The following is a 20223-nucleotide window of genomic DNA, read 5'->3' as shown; positions in this document are numbered from 1 at the left end:
GTCAGCACTAGGAACTGAAAACTTGCTTTGATGAAATGTTTTGATTTGTGTCGCCGACTCTCAGATGTTATTGCCGAAGATCGAATGTTATTGGCAACTTTCGAGTGTAATTATTGAAGTATCTGTAATCTGTTTGTGTATGCATTTTGTGTGTGTGTGTGTGTGTGTGTGTGTGTGTGTGCGTGTGTGTGTGTGTGCGTGTGTGTGTGTGTTTAATAATAAAAAAAATTATAAAAGCACCAAAACAAACAAACACACACACACACAAATAAATGCATACACAAACAGATCACACACACTTCAATAAAAATGGTTCAAATGGCTCTGAGCACCATGCGAGTTAACTTCTGAGGTCATCAGTCACCTAGAACTTAGAACTAATTAAACCTAACTAACCTAAGGACATCACACACATCCATGCCCGAGGCAGGATTCGAACCTGCGACCGTAGCGGTCGCTCGGCTCCAGACTGTAGCGTCTAGAACCGCACGACCACTCCGGCCGGCACACTTCAATAATTACACTCGAAACTTGGCAATAACATTCGATGTTGAGCAATAGCATCTGACAGTCGGCAACACAAACCAAACCACTGCATCAAAACAAGTGTTCAGTTCCTAGTGGTGTGAAACGTGGGTGGGGGGGGGGGGGGGGGGGGGGCGGGCGGAGACCGCATATTGGCATTTGTAAGAAGAGGAACAACACCAAAAATGGAACAGGAGAGTAATATGTAGAAAATCGTCCACGCAACTTGTAAGTACGGCTCAAAATATTACTACGTAATAGCAAAAACCAACCACCAGAATTGTTTATAACCTATAGATACTTGTCAAAATGTAAACTAAATAGCAAAAATATGTACATAGTCCAGGGCACTGAAGATGCTTTGCATAAAATAAAGGCGAAACGCGTATGGCACGAAAATTGTTTTTCATTCAGTTGTGGTCAGACGGCCCATAAAGTAAAAATTATCAATATACCCTAAAAGGATAGTGTCATGATTAGAGATTAGTTTATAAGATGAAAACTAACAATAATAAAACATGACTAATGGAAATGTAATCGAACTAAATCACGCAGTCCTGGGGAAATAATCTTAGTCATTTCGTGCTCCACAGGTGGTTTACGTTCAAGTTAATAAGGACACCAACAGGCGTATTTGTCACAACCCGTTCCGTTTAACTTACATCATCAAATGACACTGAAAATTCGCCAACAGTCTTCTTAACTAGTTCGCGCAAACTTGTGCCGATATCATGACCTAAAGGAGTGCAATGGTCTTATATAACGTCAAAGGCATATTCCGGAATAAGACGAGCACACTAACACGCGTGTATCTAGGGAGCACAACATGTTATGTTCCTGCACCTAGTGTTGGCTGTTCTTGTGGCGGCGGTCGGCGGAATGTTAGTATGCCTTCAGCGTTACGTAAGATGATCAGAATTCTTGAGTCATTGTATCGGCACAATTCTGTGGCAATTATTTACGAAGATTGTTGGCGAATTTTCAATGTCGCCCGATGTTTACACAACGAAACCGGTTGCGACACTATAAACGTACCTAAATATAGCTGTGTTTGTTCTTATTAACATTAATGCTGAGGGAATCATATTAGCCAATGAGACACTAAAAGTAGTCATGAGCTCCGTTATTTGGACAGCAAAATAAGTGTCGACGGCTGAAGCAGAGAGGATATTAAAATATGCAGGCCGACAACAGGAAGGACAGCGTTTCTGAAAAAGAGAGTTTTGTTAACATCGTATATAAATTTATATGTTAAGAAGACTCTTTTGAAGATATTTGCCTGAAATATAGCCTGGTACGGATGTGAAAAATAAACTACAAATCGTACAGCCAAGAAGAGCCTGGAAGCTGATGAAATGTGGTGCCACAGAATAATGGTGAAGATTATATGCGGATGACGCATGAGAAGTTGCTGAATAGAATTGTGGGATTGTTTTCTGCCATAATGGCTATGCTTGTGAACCGTGACTGTGTGGGATAATTATTTATTTCAAGTTTCTGCTACCAATCACTTTTTATTTTATGCTTAATCTAACATAATGCAACGCGTTTCGAACATGTTCTGTTCATCTTCAGGTGTTTATACATACATACATACATACATAGAGAAATGTTACTTAAAAATAAACAGTCTTAAACTAGATTGATATAGAACACTTTGTCCATTGGTTTTTACTGTAGCTGCTGGCGTGGCATTTTGGGGGAAGGAGGAGGGCAGTGTATGGCTGGAAATCGAAATCAGTTATGTATTCTCCTGGTTTTCTTCTTTGTGGTTGACTATGTATATCGCAGCCTGTATAGGATGCAGATAGATTTGCAACAGTTATGTGTTACGAAAATAGTGTAAAAGGCTTTTATATGACAGTTGATCACTTACAGTTTGTGGGAGCAAAACAACTCGCTTAAAAGAAAGGATCAGTTGACAGCATACTTCGTAAAGCTTTCAAGAAATCAAATGTTTGGTAGTGGGGAGAACTTGGGGAAGGGGGGGAGTTAAAATTGTAGAGGAATAAATAGTACTAATGACCACAGTATGGAAGTGCAAATAGATGTAAATTTCAATAATTATGCTGAGATGAAGAAGTTTCCACAGGGTAGACTAGCATGGGGAACTGCATCAAACCAGTCTTTGTACTAAATAGCACAACAGCACTGATGTCACGTCCACAAATGGTTCAAATGGTTCTGAGCACTATGGGACTTAATTTCTGAGGTCATCAGCCCCCTAGAACTTAGAACTACTTAAACCTAACGGACATAAGGACATCACACTCATCCATGCCCAAGGCAGGATTCGAACCTGCGACCGTAGCGGTCGCGCGGTTCCAGACTGTAGCGCCTAGAACCGCTCGGCCACTACGGCCGGAACGTCCACAAAAATTTAGTTCATAGAGTTAACGTGAGAGGTCCTGGACAGTGTCATCATTTGATATTCACGTTAAAAGTCATATGAAACGTATTGTACAGGGTGGACTAAATGTCGCGAAGGATTTACAACTGAGCGCAACTTTTTTATTTACTTAATGTCGGACACCTATCTGAAATAATATTCCGCACGCAAATGTAAACAATCTACCACCCTTGGTCTTTAAATCTGTGAAAAATCAATGTCAACTAAAGGTAAATAAAAATCGTAGCCCCTTCGTGGCTTTTGGCCCACCCTGTACAGAGTACGAGAACTGGAAAGGTAGCAGCAAAGGCGAGGGCTGGACTGTTCCCACCCGAAACAGAAGTCCTTCGGTGCCTTCGTCAGCTGTCTCCAGGTCACCAACCGCACGGTGACCTCCGTGGCTGCGCGCAAAGATTTATGGGAGCAAATGGGAACATCGCTGGTAATTAGGACTAGCGCGTTGACGGGTAGCGGCGACGCGACCAGTGCCGTAATAGTGCAACCCCCGCCCAAAAGAGTGCTACGTCCGAACCGACTTCTTCATTAGCAGGACCACGCGCGTTTCGCCGCCCTTGTATCTGGAGCCGCGCGGCAGCATTCCCAGGTCGTCGCGGCTAAACAAAGCGGCGTCATTAGGCGGCCAGTGTCCGCTCATACATTATTGATGGCAGAGACGGGCGCGGTCCCGGATGGCGAGGAGCACGAGGCCGCTAGCGCGCTACCCTCAGCACGCCGCCCCACATTCCTCGCGAGTACGTCACCGCAAAGTTAAGGACGCCGTGACACTTGGCGATCAGGAAGCTGTATACAGGAAAACAACGCTGCAAAAAAGTGTCAAGCACAATTCGGGACCTAATTTCTAAAAAAGTGCTTGCAACTTTCGCTCTGTTTTATCGCAAATCCAGAACATTTTTCACTAAACCAGCTTGTTTTGACAGGGAATACGCTTGTGGTATACGCTTCTTGCTGCATTTACGAACAAATTCCGTTAAGAACAGAAGCGCTACAGTTCAAAAATTAGTTCATAGCTCATTATTGTGTACGTGAATGCAGTGAACAGCTGAGACCATATTAAACAACTGCTCTCGAAATATCACCCCTAGCTTCCTGCTGTGATAGCAGCTCCTTTACGTCTCCATACCAACCGGTGTATCGCTTCCTTCTCAACCCTGCTGTATGTCTTGCCGTCCTTACCATGGACAGGGATCTGAAATCTCTCCACCCTCCCTCCCTCGTCTTCTCTTTCATCCTACGCACCCCTTTAACAATGCAGCCGGCCGGAATGGCCGAGTGGTTCTAGGCGCTTCAGTCTGGAACCGCGCGACCGCTACGGTCACAGGTTCGAATCCTGCCTCGGGCATGGATGTGTGTGATGTCCTTAGGTTAGTTAGATTTGAGTAGTTCTAACTTCTAGGGGACTGATGACCTCAGATATTAAGTCCCATAGTGCTCATGGCCATTTGAACCATATTTAACAATGCATTTAAAAGCCCCTCCATTTTTCCTAATATGTGTACTATCCAGTCTCGCTTTCTCCTTTTTATTAAACCTGAACTGGAAGAAGCATATTACTGTGCTATTCAAACAATGAAGGTCAGCTACTTTTACTCTTCGTATAATTGCTAATTTTGGAAACAAACTTATCAGCCTCCTGACATATTTTGCATATTTCTACTCAATAATGTCTTACGGGTTAATTTTGTGGGATAACTCATCACTTAGAAAGAAAATACTGATTGTACCGAAGCGAACAGTAAGAATAATGTGCTGCGTTCGCCCACGGCCGTCATATAGGTACCCCTTCAAGGCCCTAGACATTTAAATTGCGTTGTCACAATACATATTTTCGCTGATGCGGTAATTATATCCTCAATATTATCAACATAAAAAACCACATCTCACAATCTCCTACAATCACGCAGCAAAAATGAGCGCCAACTGTTGCTTTGAACACTGTAAATGGCTGCTGGAATGCACTGCATACGTAGAAGTACCTTCGTGCATCACTAGATGTCTCTGTCTTTACAGTAGCATCGGTGAGCCGGCCAGTGTGGCCGAGCGGTTCTAGTCGCTACAGTCTGGAACCGCGCGACCGCTACGGTCACAGGTTCGAAATCTGCCTCGGGCATGCGTGTGTGTGATGTCATTAGGTTAGTTAGGTATAAGTAGTTCTAAGTTCTAGGGGACTGATGACCTCGGAAATTAAGTCCCATAGTGCTCAGAGCCATTCGAAGCCATTTTTAGCATCGGTGAATTCATGCGAAAGGCGCTGGTACTTAAAACAAAACAAAGAAGTAATAAAACGGTGGTTTCAGCAGAACCCACTGGTACTCAAAGGGTTAAGGCATGCACTTTAGAGCCCATATTTACTGAACACGTTTTTCTTGTTTTAGTCCGTACTACCGCCTCTCAAAATATGAAAAACAAAGAGCTTGCAATAGACGAAATTTGTTTCACAGCATCGAAGATGAAGTAGTGCTCATAGCTCTTCAGCTATGCACTTTAGAGCCAATTGCTTCCAATGTTTACTAGACTTTCTTGCTTGTAATCATCGTTGGTGTCATATTCCGTAATACTGACCGTTCCCTCTGAGACACCCTGTCTATCTGGCATGATCAGCATTATCTTTACCCTTTTATTTCCTCCTCGTGCCATTAGTTTTATTTTCTTTGAATTAATCACACCTTTCCTTTAGCTTCAACGACAGCCACTATTTCCTGCAAATTCGCGCCACCTATTCGTGTTGCTTTCTCATCACGCTGCTACTGGAACCTGCACGCCGTCGGCGTCGCAGTACGCGTCTCGCGCCCGTGCGTGCGCACACACAGTATTTTGGTGGAATCTGGCCGGGGAACGGCGCCGACCCGACCGCCAGATATTAATTAAGCAGCTTCCGGCGAGTTCCGCCCCCTCTGTGCCGCTGGCTCGCCCCTATCTGATCGGCGGCGCTATTAGTTTTTCAACATCGCGGCGCGCGGCCCTAACTAATTTCCCGCGATACCCGACCCACCTACCTGCCTACCCAGGCGGCAGGCAGCCCTATCTGCGCAGCTGCGCGCTTCTCCCTGGCTCTGCCCCGCCTTATCTGCCCGGAATCTCGGACGTGCTCCTCGTAGAGCCGGGCCGATATGCGGCAAAATTCTGTTCGCTCCGAGCGTCAGAATAAATGTTTGCGGCCGAGCATTATTCGGGCTCTGTTACAATTTTTCGCACGTATCGACTCAGAAGATGCACAGGATGGAGGGAGTGATATACCAGCCAAGAACACGCGATTGCATTGTTACTTTTGGCCTGTGATACATTAACCAGTCTTTCTTTTTCCCCACTGTAGTGTGTAATAGTCCAAGAGCAAAATTTTACCGTTGTTAATTTTTTACAGTATCACAAAAAAGGACAAATTTCCCTTTTACCGATACTAGCAACTGCGAAAATTTATCTTAGCCGTAAGAATATTGTACAGTCCCTTTTCACTTTATCTTGTTGTTGTCGTTAGACTCCATCAAGCCGTCTCCAACTCCTAGAGAAAAGATGAACGCCGAGCGGTCTAAGGCGCTGCAATCATGGACTGTGCGGCTGGCCCCGGCGGAGATTAGAGTCCTCCCCCGGGCATGGGTGTGTGTGTTTGTCCTTAGGATAATTTAGGTTAAGTAGTGTGTAAGCATAGGGACTGATGACCTTAGCACCTAAGTCCCATAAGATTTCACACACATTTGAAAATTTCTGAAAGATGAACGATGTCCCTCCACGCACTTCCAGACGTTGTTTTGATCCTCAGCTCTTCCAGGGACATATCGGTGCTTTCCTTGATTCTTTTCTATGTTCTTCCGAACATTATAGTATTTATAGTGAGTTGACTGCTTTCAGTTATGCCCAAACTACCTTAATTTCATCTGATCGAACTGACTAATTTTGGGAGAACTGAAGGCCGATATGTTTAATTGTTAAAAACCATTCAGCAGCCGAGATCCCATAAAACATCTTTTATTTTTGTTTGTTTGAGACAATCTGTTTCAACAGACTAGTTGCCATCTTCAGCTCTTAAAATCTTTTATGGTAAAACATGTTCATTTTACGCCGACCTCACACATAAGATGCCAAGTCGTTAAAAATAGCGATGACAAACCTTTTATAATGTTTTTCTCACTCGACATCTTGTGCGTGAGGTCAGCGTAATATCAACATGTTTTACAATAAAAGATTTTAAGGCCTGAAGATGACAGCATAGTCTGTTGAAACCGGTTGTCTTAAATTTAAAAAAATATGTTTTGTGCGAGCTTAGCTGATGAATGGTTATTATTAATTTCAACTGTAGTATTTTGTTGGATTCCAAAGATATTTTCGGTTACTTTTCAGAACTGTTTTATAGTTTTACTTTGTCAGTCCACGAAATCTTCTGAATAGTCCTCCAGAACCCACCTTTGAAAAGATCTGATTCTCTTGTGATCCACTGTTTTTATTTTCTACGACTCACATCCGCACAAAACTACGTAAAAGTTCACAGTTCGAGCCATTTTTGTTTTGGACAACAGTGACAGTTCCCTTTTCTTTAGCAGCCTGCTTAATTTAATTGTAGCGGCTTTCCAAAGTTGTACCCTTCTTCATATTTCCCCACTGCAAGATCGCTTTTGTTGCGCTAATAGCGTTCGGCGTGCATTCCTATCGCAAAGAAATAACTGTACAATTCCGTCCTTCCTGCCCAATTCCATCTCTCCACCTACCTCGTCTTACGTAAGTTGCCTGTAAAATTCTAATCGATTAGCCTAGCTTTAAGAATGTTTCAGTTCGATGAAACACGGTAATTTTCGAATGACCTGTAGTGTTTACATTTATTTATCAGTAACCAGTACATCATTTCTCTACTTCCCTAAATATATTTTGTACAGGTTTCGATCAGTTGTGTATAGTGTACTGTCTCTTATTGATACCTGTCAATATACGCCCACTAAGCAGCGTGAGGATTAGTCCTTCGTCTGTATCATTTGGTTGTATCTAATGGACTCCCTATCCATTCAATGCTCAATTTCACTAAAGGGTCCTTATCTCGAGGCACCTATCTTAATAATTCGCTCTGCAGATTGTGTGAGGGAATGTTTTAATCTACCAGAATCAGTCAAAAATACTACCCAGCAAATGTACCAAAAGCGAATCCCAGCAAGTCAGTCGAATTTGTTCAAGAACTGGATACACGTCGGTAGCTATAGGCGATAATAATTCGACTTATTTTTTTAAATAGTTGATGTTCTGTTAACATAATACTGCAGCACTTCAGTGTGTTTACGTAACAGTACATTATGAGTGTGCAACTGACAAGTCCACCAGTCAAATTTTAATCATCATCTGGTTCTAACCTCTTCATTGCATAACATCACTTTCTGCTACTGGAATCCAACCGCGTTCTTGAAAAACATATTCACCGGTAGTTGCTTTTGTCGGAAATCTCCCGGAAAATTGCAAGTGCTATATCCAGGACTAGCGCTCTTCTCTAAAAGCAGATGACCTGGGGTCACAGTACCGGTTTCTCGATCGTAAAAGGTCTCTTTTAAAGCGGCTGTCCGACCAGCGCGGTTTTGTTTTATTCTAACCTAATTGCCTCCAGAACCGCTACCGCGTTTCATGTTAACGTCGGAAGTTAATCAGCATCAAACTTTCGCGTCGCCTTTTCTTCTCAATTTCCCTGCTATTGCTCCGTATTAGGGCGTCAGGCGTACGACAGGACATGTAGCTCGTTACCAGAGAGAGATATTGGAACAGGAAGGCAGCCGATTAATGTCGGCTGCAGGGCGAACCTCTCTCTGCAGCGCCGACCTACCGCCACCTCCCGCCGGTTCCGGTCGCCATAATTTTCATTGAATATATCGACAGTTAATCGGCACGCATCTCGTTAATTCTGCATATGACTGCGGAAGGTGAAAAATGATCTGTATATAACGCATTAGTTTGACGCCGGACGTACCTCCCGCAGGGTCGGCGGAAAAAGCCGGAATGTCAATTATATCTGCGATGTTGATCTGGCAGGTTTCGCGGCAATTTGTTCAGATGCGGAGGTAGAGGCTAACAGAGCTGCCGACCGCGGGCAGGGTTCTTGTTATGTTTCAAAAACTGTAAGTCATATTGACTCCTCAAGGTCCTCATTGCCCGAAAAAAGAATCACCACCTCCCCGTCCATTGTCTGGGAACTTCTTCAGCGTCTGGTGAAGTCCCCTCTCGGCCGCGGCCAGAAACCACGAACACAAACAAAACGTTTGTTGGCAGAACTTGATAATATCTAGGCCTTGCTATTCATATGCTGTCTGTCTAAATCACGGTCGCCAGCCTCGCTTTGTACCGCGAAACTGGGTTAAAACAGTTTCTTCCTCTGTACTACCACTCAGTGCCCTAGAGCCATCTGACTACTGTCAAAAGTCTTCAGAGTATTGGATTGGACAACAAATACCGCGGTCAGTGTCTGCACCGCCAAAACCGGTTTCCACCATCTCCTCTGTAAATCTCAAAGGATCACAGTCTGAAGTTAAATAGCATTAGCACATACATAAGAATTCCATAGTTCACATTTCCATTTAAGCATAACTCAGCGACAATGATTCGACTATTATTTTTAAATAGTTGATACTCTGTTAATATAATGCTGCAGCATTTCAGTGTGTTTACGTAACAGTGCATTATGAGTGTGCAACTGACAAGTCCACTTTCCACACAGAGAGAAAAACCTTACTGATCCCTGACTACAAACTTCCGAAATACGCCTCCGCGCCACCTCCGCTCTACAGGGCTTGAACTCGCCACCTGTACCCTATCAGGGCCACTGAGCGACTCCTCGATTTCGCTGGTAGTCCATGACTGCACGAGATTCACATCCAGACGTTCCGTCCAATAAGCCTCCGGAGCAGAAAGCAAGCATTGCGATTGGCAATTTCCTGCTACCGTAAACTGCAGCCGCATGTGGACATTTTCAGGAGTTTGTTCCCCAAAGGATACTGCGAAATACAAGCCGCTCTGTGGGAAACACGCTCGAAAGACTATCCAAAACATGCTCGAAAGACCATCCAATCGGGCCAGACCATCACCCGTCAGCTTGGTTAGAGTGCCCAGGCCTTTATCTCCAGACTGGAGTGTAGTCGCAGTCGCACGGACACCGGAAACCAGCACTGTCGCTCACCAATAGCGACCAGCTCTCGCCGACAGTCGTTGCCCAGGAACGATCTGTTACACTGGGTTCGAGTCCTAGTCAGACACACAATTTTAATCTTTCATCCTAGAGTTACGTTACCACATTTGCTGCACAGCCTGTTTCGTGTACTCGCAGCAGGCTCCAGAGGTGGGTAGAAGATTTCCTTCATATCGAAAGGATCTCCAGTTCGAAGTTGTTAATACATTCCACGTAGAAGCTTCCGCGTGCTTTAGCACCGAGAGAGTACATCGTCAATTAACGAGGATCGGCGGCGGCGAGAGAGGGCTGGCAAAGCGCTCGGAAATTCAGATCGGGTGTCGGCGCTGCTAACGAGGCAGACCCGTGCCCGCTAATTGGCTGCTTTGTCGCCGCAGGTGGGCGACGCGCAAGAATTTAAACTCTGCCGCCACCTGCCGGCCGTCCAACCGCCCACCGGCGCGACTGCGTGGGTGGTGGCCCCGGCGCTCCTCTTAGAGTACTCGGACGTTTCATTTACCTCAAGGAGAGTGGCCGCCGATCCTTTACTATGTGTCTTATAGAGCCCCAAACATGCGTCACTTTTGCCGTGTCGGGTTTAAATATCGACTCAAGCTGCCGTCACGTACGAGGGCCATGCGGTTCAAATGGCTCTGAGCACTATGGGACTTAAGATCTGAGGTCATCAGTCCCCTAGAACTTAGAACTACTTAAACCTAACTAACCTAAGGACATCACACACATCCATGCCCGAGGCAGGATTCGAACCTGCGACCGTAGCGGTCGCGCGGTTCCAGACTGAAGCGCCTAGAACCGTTCGGACACCCCGGCCGGCGGGCCATGTGGTAAATTATTTAGTTGACCGAGCAATGTTTCGGAGACATAGTCTCACAGACTATGCACTTGCTGCCACGGGCAATGTCTGTTTTTATGACGGGGGAACGTTGCTAGCGATGCAGACTTCGTTAGATGGTGGATCAATAATTTCGTTTCTCTAAAACCTTTCTGCTTCAAACTGCCGTTTCCCTACGCAACTAAGGGAAACACGTGGAATTCCGCGACTTCGTCTCCGTGACATAATTCGGCCAACTGAATTTGGTATCACGCTGCCTACAGATAACTCTTGAAGATGACGACAGAGTAAGGCGTGGGAAAGCTTGAGTTTACACACAAATCTGACGCGATAAGAAATTCACGAAGCATTCATCATACAATGTTGCCTCGAAAAGCTGCTTTCCCATATCTAATTAAAAATTAGATAAAAAAAGCTCTCATCTCCCCCACTGTTCCTCAAGGCTTCTCCAGCTAGATCCAATCGCTGCCAACAACAGAGAATGCTTTTTGTACCATATGGTAGGGTTTAGCAGCTTTCCGATGAAGCATGGAATGGGCAACATACAGTGGGCAGACAAAAATATGAAAACACCAAAAAACACAGCACACTGCCATGCATAATACGGTGTAGGAAAACCTCAGCATGCGAAACAGCTTCCAGTCCTCTCGTAATCGATAAGTAAACGTCCTATATGGGTTTCAATAGAATCTTATACCGTTCTTCCTGCATAATAGTGGCGAGTTCAGCCAACGATGATGATCTTGGATATCGACAGAGCGCCTCTCTCTCCACAGTAAATCACAAAGTTTCAATAATATTGGATCTGGTGACTGTTGTGGCCAGAGGAGATGCGACATTTCATCCTCGTGCTCGCAAAATGAGTCCTGGACGATGTGAGCCGTGGGAACAGGAGTCCCGTTGTCTTTGGAACACTGCATCATCACCGGGAAATAAACATTTAATCATGGGCTGAACGTGAGCCAAAATGGTCACATAATCCTTGGCAGTAATATGACCTTGTACGGTACCCAAGTGGATCATGGAATCCAGGTTATGACTGTCCGCATAATCACCGAACTCTTGGGGCGTAAACTCTGCAGTAGTTGGAAACACTGTGAAATAAGACTCATCCGACCAATGAATTTCTTGGATTGCCTCCTAGTCCGGGACTTAGGGTTTCGGCACCATGTTCTCCCGTTAGAGCATTTGTACCACTGATGTGTGCTTTTGGGATTCCAGCTCGCCTTGCAGTTTGCTGGTTATGGAACTCCCTTGGTGTTTGTTTTGGTGATGACAGGGTTCACGAGTGCGATATTCAGTTCCGTATCGATCTTTGCATGTATCGCCCCCCTAATTTTCGGCTCAGTCCTGTTCTGTGACTGTCTGTCACAATTACTCAGCGCACACTTTGTGCATCCCCGGTAGCTCAGTGGTTTAGCCGGCACGGTAGCTCAGCGTGTTCGGTCAGAGAGCCGGTTGGCCTCTGTAATAAAAAAACTGAGTGGATCAACCACCGAATTTGAACAGGATGTCTTGCGACGTCCGCAACGACCAAACATGAAGATCAATAAGGAACAAAAAAAAAAAGAAAGAAAAGAAAAGAAAAAAAAGTGGTCAGCGCGACAGAATATCAATCTTAAGGGCCCGGGTTCGATCCCCGGCTGGGTCGGAGATTTTCTCCGCTCAGAGACTAGGTGTTGTGTTGTCCTAATCATCGTTTCATCCCCATCGACGCGCAAGTCGCCGACGTGGCGTGAAATCGAAAGACTTGCACCCGGCGAACGGTCTACCCGACAGGTGGTCCTAGTCACACGACATTTACATTTTAGCGCACACTTTAGTCCGTGTTGTGACTTGGGGGGTGACATTTCTTCCGCTTTCCCTGTATGTGGTTTAAATCTTCGATACGGCGTCTCTTGAAACTCGAAACACATCAGCGACCTCGGTTACGGAAGCACCGACCGTGCGACCACAAACAATTTACCCACGTCCGAATTAACTTAGTTGCGACGTAATGCGCCCCAACTACACAGAACACTGTGCTGACTACGACTGACGCTTCCAACGTACTGAGAACAGATGCCACTCGTGGTCAAATAAAACAGCACAACCTGGAGGCATGGCTAGCGTATGTATTTATATCAATGCGTAATGTCCGTTCTCTCGGACATCACTACCTTCTCCTTTCCTTTCTTCCCCTTCCTCCTGTAATTTACACACTCTGAATTTATGTTTCCGAGACCCGTTCTATCTTTGAAAGCAGAAATCATAATCCACTACTGGCTTGCTGGGCCTACCGTAGCTTCACCAGAGCCCCCTTAGCCGTCACTTTTCAGGTTTCCTGTAGGACCTTCACAGCTAACGTAGCGGTCCGGGGCGCACACAGTCCCCACTATACCTCATTCCTACTTGTTGGACGTATGGGAACGAACAGTACAAGAATATGGGATGAAATTTAATATGAATAAGATGACTGTGACAACAAGAACGAAGGAGCGAGGAACAACTGGAATAACAATTGATAGGGGGAATGATTGAGGAGAGTGGAGAGTTTCAAGTACCTAGGAAACCTGATACAGGAAGATGGAAAAAGCGACAAATAAACGAGCGGGGGAGAAAATCAGAAGCATTTCGGAAGAGTGTCAGAAGCCTGATATGGAGCAAGGATGTACCCCAAATCAGGTTATATATCGGTCATACTCTGTCCCAATCCTGACACATGCATCCGAAACCTGGGTTATGAAAGGAAGAGAGAAAAGCAAAGTACAAGCTAGTGAGATGAAATCCTGAGGAATAGCATTGGAGTGATAAAGATAGACAGATTAAGAAATGAGAGGATCAGAGAGTTAATGAAAGTGGAACCATTACAGGAGGAAATAGAGAAATCAAGGCTAGATGGTATCGGCGCGTTAAGCCAATGAAGGAGAAGAGGATACCCAGGAGGATACACGAGATGAGACCAAGAGGAAGACCGAGAGACAGATGGCTGAAAGGAGTGGAGGAATGTTCCCAGAAGAAAGGAGAAGACTGGATGATCAAAGGGACGACGGGGAGATGGTGGCAAGACAGACCCGACCAGAGTTTGGAAACTGTCCATGATGATGATGATGATGATGATGATGATGATGATGATGATGATGATAATGATGTATTTATGTTCACGCTTGCTTTTCTAGAGGTGTTTCAATAGGCTATTTTTGTTTGGTTTGGTGATTTGGGGGTGGGTACCAAACACCGAGGTCATCGGTCCCATCGGGTTAGGTAAGTATGGGAAAGGAAGTTGGCCGTTCCCTGCCAAAGGAACCATCCCGGCATTTGCCTCAAGCGATTTAGGGAAATCACGGAAAACCTAAATCAGGACTGCCGGACGTCGGTTTGAAGTCATCCTCTCGATTGCGAGTCCAGTGTGCTAATCACTGCGCCACCTTCCTCGGTCCATATTTTTGTCCACCCCTTGTAAGGATACGTAGTTTTAGAACAGGTCTATACAGTCCGTGCCGACATACTCAGAGCACCTCAAAATAATAATCTTCGGAAGAAGGACGACGTTGTTCACACGAAACACTTCGGATAAATGCAGAGAACCGATATCGAAGAGGAAAGTTCTGCTGATACCCGCCTATAATTCGCGTAGGGGCTCATGACATAATACGACGAAGAGAACTTGGGAAGGGGGTGGCGGGGATAGAGGCATCTACTCTTTCTTGTCGCCCCCTCTGCGAACGGAATAGGACACAAATGGCTGACATTCGTTCAGAGTACCATCTGCAGCGCTTAGTATGGTGGCTTGCAGACCGTAGGATACCGGCCGGAAAGTATGGTTATAGGACGAGGGAGGGAGGAAAAGGAGAAAAAGGCCAAGTGAGAGATGTTGCGGAGCGACCGTAGCAGAATATGTCAGACAGCGGCGGCCATAATTCGAGGCGTCGGCGGCGCCTTCTTATTGGCTAATATTTGTAAAGGCATTCGGTCCCAGCGTGCGGTCCCGCGCTCGACTCCGACCCGGCGAGCGACCGAGCGTACGCACATACATCAGGATACGGCACAAAAACTTCGCCACAGCCGGCGACGTCTTTGTGAGCGTTCTGCGCGCCGTGCGTGCATAATTGTTGTGGGGGCCGGCGGCCGGCCCCATAACTCATGACCTGTTCATTAAAACCGTTTCTTCCTCTTTTTTTCCCCGCTCCTCCGTCGTCTCTTTGCTCGCCCCCGGTGCTCCGCGAGGCGGACTGCCAGTTCCCAGCGGGCGTTATATTCTCACGCACCGCGAGATTAGCTACCAGGGCGCCCCGCCGTATTAAATATGGCCGCTCGGCACGCACGCTTTAAAACAAATCAATTATAAGGCATTAGTCTCGCACGCCCGCTGCTGGCGCGGCTCGAGCGTCCGACCCTCTTTGTCTGCCGGCCTGCCCGTGGCCACGTACGCTGCCGTGTATGGAGATAAGAATTTCGTAGCTACGCCGCGATTTAACCTGCCGTAAATGCAGGGGTCGTGACAGGAGCAAGCTTTCACTTAGTTCGACAACGGTAACGAAGAAAATCGTGTGTGGCCACGATCTCTCACGTTTTCACAGCGTGCTTTTGGGTGACGGGCAAACTCGTTGATTCCATTTTTATCTCCGATATTTCGATGACTCGTCCAGTCGTCTTCTTCAGGGTGTGCAGAAGCATTGGAACACATGGATCACAGCCGCGCGATCAGAGGTGTCTTGCCACGGTTCGCGCGGCTGCTCCCGTCGGGGGTTCGAGTCCTCCCTCGGGCATCAGTGTGTGTTGTCCTTAGCGTAAATTAGTTTAAGCTAGATTAAGTAGTGTGTAAGCCTAGGGACCTCAGCAGTTTGGTCCCGTAGGAACTTACCAGAAATTTAAACCACCTCTACAACATTTCACTAATGTATGCGCCCAGGGCGAGCTTATCGTAAATCAGCAGAATCAAGCAAGAAACTTCCTGGCAGATTGGACCGAGACTAGAACTCGGGACCTTTGCCTTTCACGGGCAAGTGCTCTACCAACTGAGCTACCCAAGCACGACTCACGCCCCGTCCTCGCAACTTTACTTCTGCCAGTACCTCGTCTCCTATCTTCCAAACTTTACAGAAGCTCTCCTGCGAACCTTGCAGAACTAGCACTCTTGAAAGAAAGAATATTGCGGAGACATGGCTTAGCCACAGCCTAGGGGATGTTTAATCTGCCAGGAAGTTTCATATCAACGCACACTCTTTGCAGAGTGAAAATCTCATTCTCCCAAGATGACGACTTGAGTGGTCGTCGAAATTTCGTCCATACACTAGTCTGCTGCCGTGTTGATGCAGGATCCATCGCGGATCGAAGTGGCTCAAGCATATCGTGAGAAACCTAATTCAGGACGACAAGACAGATTTGAACGTCAATCGTCCAAATTACTTAGTAAGTAAGCGACGTTTGTCAATCTGCATTGCGCTGGTATTCCATCCTTGGCAGCGCATTTTCAGCAGGTCATCTGCCATAGTTCTTCTAAGAGAAGCTAAATTCTTAATTATGTAATCTTGAACAGGGAGTCCTAACAAAAGGTCCGATCTATTAACCATGGTGGCCATACGATATGCTTATTAAATAGACATACTTCTGACGCAGCCCAAGATATGAAGACGGTTGTATACATAGCGAATCCACCAATCGCAAAAAAAAAACAAAAAAATTACTGTCTTGACGAAATTTAATATTCCGCTAAAGAGAGGAACGGTCACAGGTGTTGTCTAGATATGCCTCCTACTTTAAAAATATCAAAGATCTTGTCGACCATCAATATTTAAAGAGTAGAATCGAGGAATGGCAGACATAATTTATCTTGACAGTGATAGCAAGCAATCTGGGGTTACTCTCTTAATTCTGCCAGAGAGAGAGAGAGAGAGAGAGAGAGAGAAATTGCACGTACTCATCCCCGATTTTAATACTTTCGAGAACATTTCTAAACTTAAAACGAGAATATATAAATGATAAACAAATTATTTTTTAAAAAATCGATGTTATTATCTGTGGGTAACAAGTCGGATAATATAACAACATCGAGATAGTCTTTCTGTATTCTAATGTGTTCATTTGAGACCATCAAACCTAATTCTGCTCTTATATTTGTATTTCGCGTTCAGTCTTGCCTTTTGCATCCCACTGCATGACTGAGAAATTTCATTTTTGTTATCTGGTTTCTCAGTGTGTGTACTGTTGTTTTCCAGCTTTCGCTTCTATACATTACAACCAGGAGTAACAGTGTTTTGTAAAACTTGAGAAGTGTCTTTCCTACATTTGCTTTGAATGTTTCGTCTTACAATATCATTCACGATGTGAAATTTCTTTATCTTACATTGAAAATCAATTTCGTTATCCTGTGAAGCATTGTATCCCAAGTATCTAAAATTTGTTTCTTGCCCTACTATTTTTCCATTTATTACAATTTTAAAGCTATTAAAAATAGAAGAAGAAACTGCTGTATGCTTAAGTCATACCTCGGCAATGCTTCATGCGCACGTTAAAGAGCAGAAAATCGGTACTAACTCAGTTTCAGCCAAGTTTTCCCTTTCCACATCTATGCACACATATTTCGAGCTCTGGAAAATATTACACTACTAACTGCCGTGTCTCATACATATTTGCACTATGTCTTGCATTAGTGCCGTGTCTACATGTAAGTTACATAACTACTCTTGCAAGAGCTTGGCAGAGGTTTCACAATACTACTTTCACACTGTTGCTCTATCATTATAATTTTGAATAGCACGTTGAAGAAAGGAACACGTAAACCTCTCCGTACGAGCTGTTATTTCTCTTTATTTTATCACGATGGTCGTTCCTCTCTGTATATGTGGGAGTTAATAAAATATTCAGAGGAGAAATTCGGTGATTATAGGCTAATGTGAAAAGATACCGCCAAAACGAGAAACGCCTGTTGTAATCATTGTCACCCCAACTCTCTTATCATGTCCCCTATACTATTTCGTTAGAATGCAAAAACGGACTACCCTTATTCAACATTTTCGATGACCTGTATCAATTCCTTCTGGAAAAGGTATCCCATTGTGCGCATCAGTACTCAATTAGGGGAAGGACTAAATTTAGCGTAGGCATCCTCTTCTGCCCCTATATATATATATATATATATATATATATATATATATATATATATATATGAGAGAGAGTATTTGGTTAAGAGTGAGAGATTGAACATCAGCGTTCTGTTGTTAAACAGAGAAATATTTTTAACACACCTTTATCTATTTATTTACTTATTTTCCTTTTTTATGTATTTATTTCATGAGACAGGATTTAGGGCTTTCTGGATATTTGTTGTATGTAAGCAGATACTCTTCGTGGGTGAACCTTACAATTTATACAGTGCAACAGCCATATATAATAACAATAGTAATAATAATAATAATTTGTAGTAATGGCTACATTGATTTTACGACATGACAGTATTATTGAGCTTTCTGCCACAAGGTGGAGTATCGGAGCACATATCACAAGGCATTTTTCGCCTTATAAATGAGGTTCATTTGGTTTACATACATAACAGACACTAGTGCCAATCTGACGCTGCCTTGCGGTAGGAAGGTTCTTGTCGAATATGAGAAATGACATTTTTAGGCACAATCATAGATAAATACAAAGTCAGTTCCTGTCGAGTGGTCGGTTCTCAAATAAACGCGTACAAAGTTAGAGCTCTCGAGGCTACTATATTACTGTCGTGTCTCATATTTGTGTCTGTTCCATGTCATGTCGAGCCGTCTTTCCCTTTCCCCTATGTGTGTGTGTGTGTGTGTGTGTGTGTGTGTGTGTGTGTGTGTGTGTGTAAAAGAGGGGGGAGGGTTACGATTAGGAAGTGGTGTAGACCAGGAAACGCCCGTTTCCGCGACAGGTGCCAGCAGCTCCCTGCTAGCGGAGCTGTCAAACAAACCAGAAAGCTTTAGCGCATGCGCAGAACATCAGCGGCGCGCGCCTCTACGTTTCAGGACGACTTCGTCGTCGGGCGGAGGGGGCCCCCTGCTGACGTCACAGCTGAAGGCGGCCAACGGGCTAGCGGCCGGGGCGGGGCTAGAGCTTATCGCTCCGCCTTCCGCGACGCTGGGCGGCGCTTCGCAGACGATCGTGTCGGCGGCGGAGCTTCAGGGGCTGTTCCTCCAGCAGCAGCAGCAACAACAACAGCAACAGCAGCAGCAGCAACAACAACAGCAGCAACAGCAGCTGCACGTGAAGCGCGAGCCCGAGGACCTGAGCCACCACCGCAAGTCTCCGGCGGACATAAAGCCGCAGCTGCAGCAACAGCAGCAGCAGCGCAGGCTGGTGGTGGTGTCGGCGAATGGCGAGGTGGACGCGGGCGTGAAGCAGGAGGAGGCGCTGGCGGCGCGCTCGCGGACGCCGTCGTCGACGTCGTCGCTGCTGGCGGACGCCGCCGCCGCCGCCGCGGGACCCATCGAGCTGATCGCGACGGCCGACGGCCTCAAGCCCATGTCGGCGTACGCGTCGGCCGGCTCGCACATGTTCCACAGCGGGTCGCCGTCGCCCATCGCCTACTCGGACCCGTACACGACGGCGGCGGCCGTCACGTCGGCGCCGGCCAACGGCTACGTGACGACGCTGGCGGGCGCCGGCGCGGGCGTCGGGGTGCGCGCCGCCGCCGGCACCGCCTTCAGCGTCGCCGAGCCCTACTACCGCGACTACTTCGAGCAGCAGCAACAGCAGCAGCAGCAGGCGGGCTACTCGCGCCAGCAGACGCCGCACAGCGTGGTCGCCTACGGCGACAGCCCCGAGCCCGCCGGCGCCGCGTCCGTGTCGGCGTCGGCCGCGTCGTCCGGCGCCGCCTCCTTCGTCGAGAGGTACGTGCGGGGCGGCAGCTCGTACCACGCGACGGCCGCCGGCGCCAAGGCGGTGGTCGCCGCCGGGCTCACCGTCGACCTGCCCTCGCCGGACTCCGGCATCGGCACCGACGCCATCACGCCGCGCGACCAGGCCGCCATCCAGCAGGTAACTACCTACAGCAGACCGCTCCCTCCGTCCCCACACTGTGCCTCTTCTTCTTCCAGGGACTATCAGCAACCCCTCCCCCGGTCTCCTATTCCTCAAAGAATGGTACTTCCATGTATAATACATCTTCAAGCTTACAAATGAGTTAATATGTTAAATAAGTGACGTCAAGCATTTAACCAAGAAAAAGCTTTAGAAAAGATTTCAAATCGTGCATACAGGGTGATCGGAAATCACCGTTACAAACTCAAGGACTTGTAGAGGGGAGTGAGTACTCAATATTTTGAATAGGAACCCACGTCCGGAAACTTACCGTTTCCGTTCTACGAC

At 46.2% G+C, this 20223-nt stretch overlaps 1 protein-coding gene across 8 annotated transcripts in view; it reads left to right on the top strand.

Annotated features, from left to right (window-relative positions):
- The window catches only part of LOC126484548 (protein grainyhead), a 321553-nt gene that overhangs the window by 130016 nt on the left and 171314 nt on the right, over window positions 1–20223 (top strand). For all 8 annotated transcript variants that reach the window (XM_050108104.1, XM_050108101.1, XM_050108103.1 and 5 more), the window contains exon 3: window positions 18882–19893. In XM_050108104.1, coding sequence (XP_049964061.1) covers window positions 18882–19893 — 1012 coding nt within the window. The remainder of the gene's footprint in view (window positions 1–18881; window positions 19894–20223) is intronic.

This window comes from Schistocerca serialis, chromosome 6 (genome assembly GCF_023864345.2).
Source record: "Schistocerca serialis cubense isolate TAMUIC-IGC-003099 chromosome 6, iqSchSeri2.2, whole genome shotgun sequence".
In the NCBI taxonomy this organism is placed as follows: domain Eukaryota; kingdom Metazoa; phylum Arthropoda; class Insecta; order Orthoptera; family Acrididae; genus Schistocerca; species Schistocerca serialis.
The sequence above is the reverse complement of the archived record's forward strand: the minus strand, read 5'-3'. Positions and strand labels throughout refer to the sequence as shown.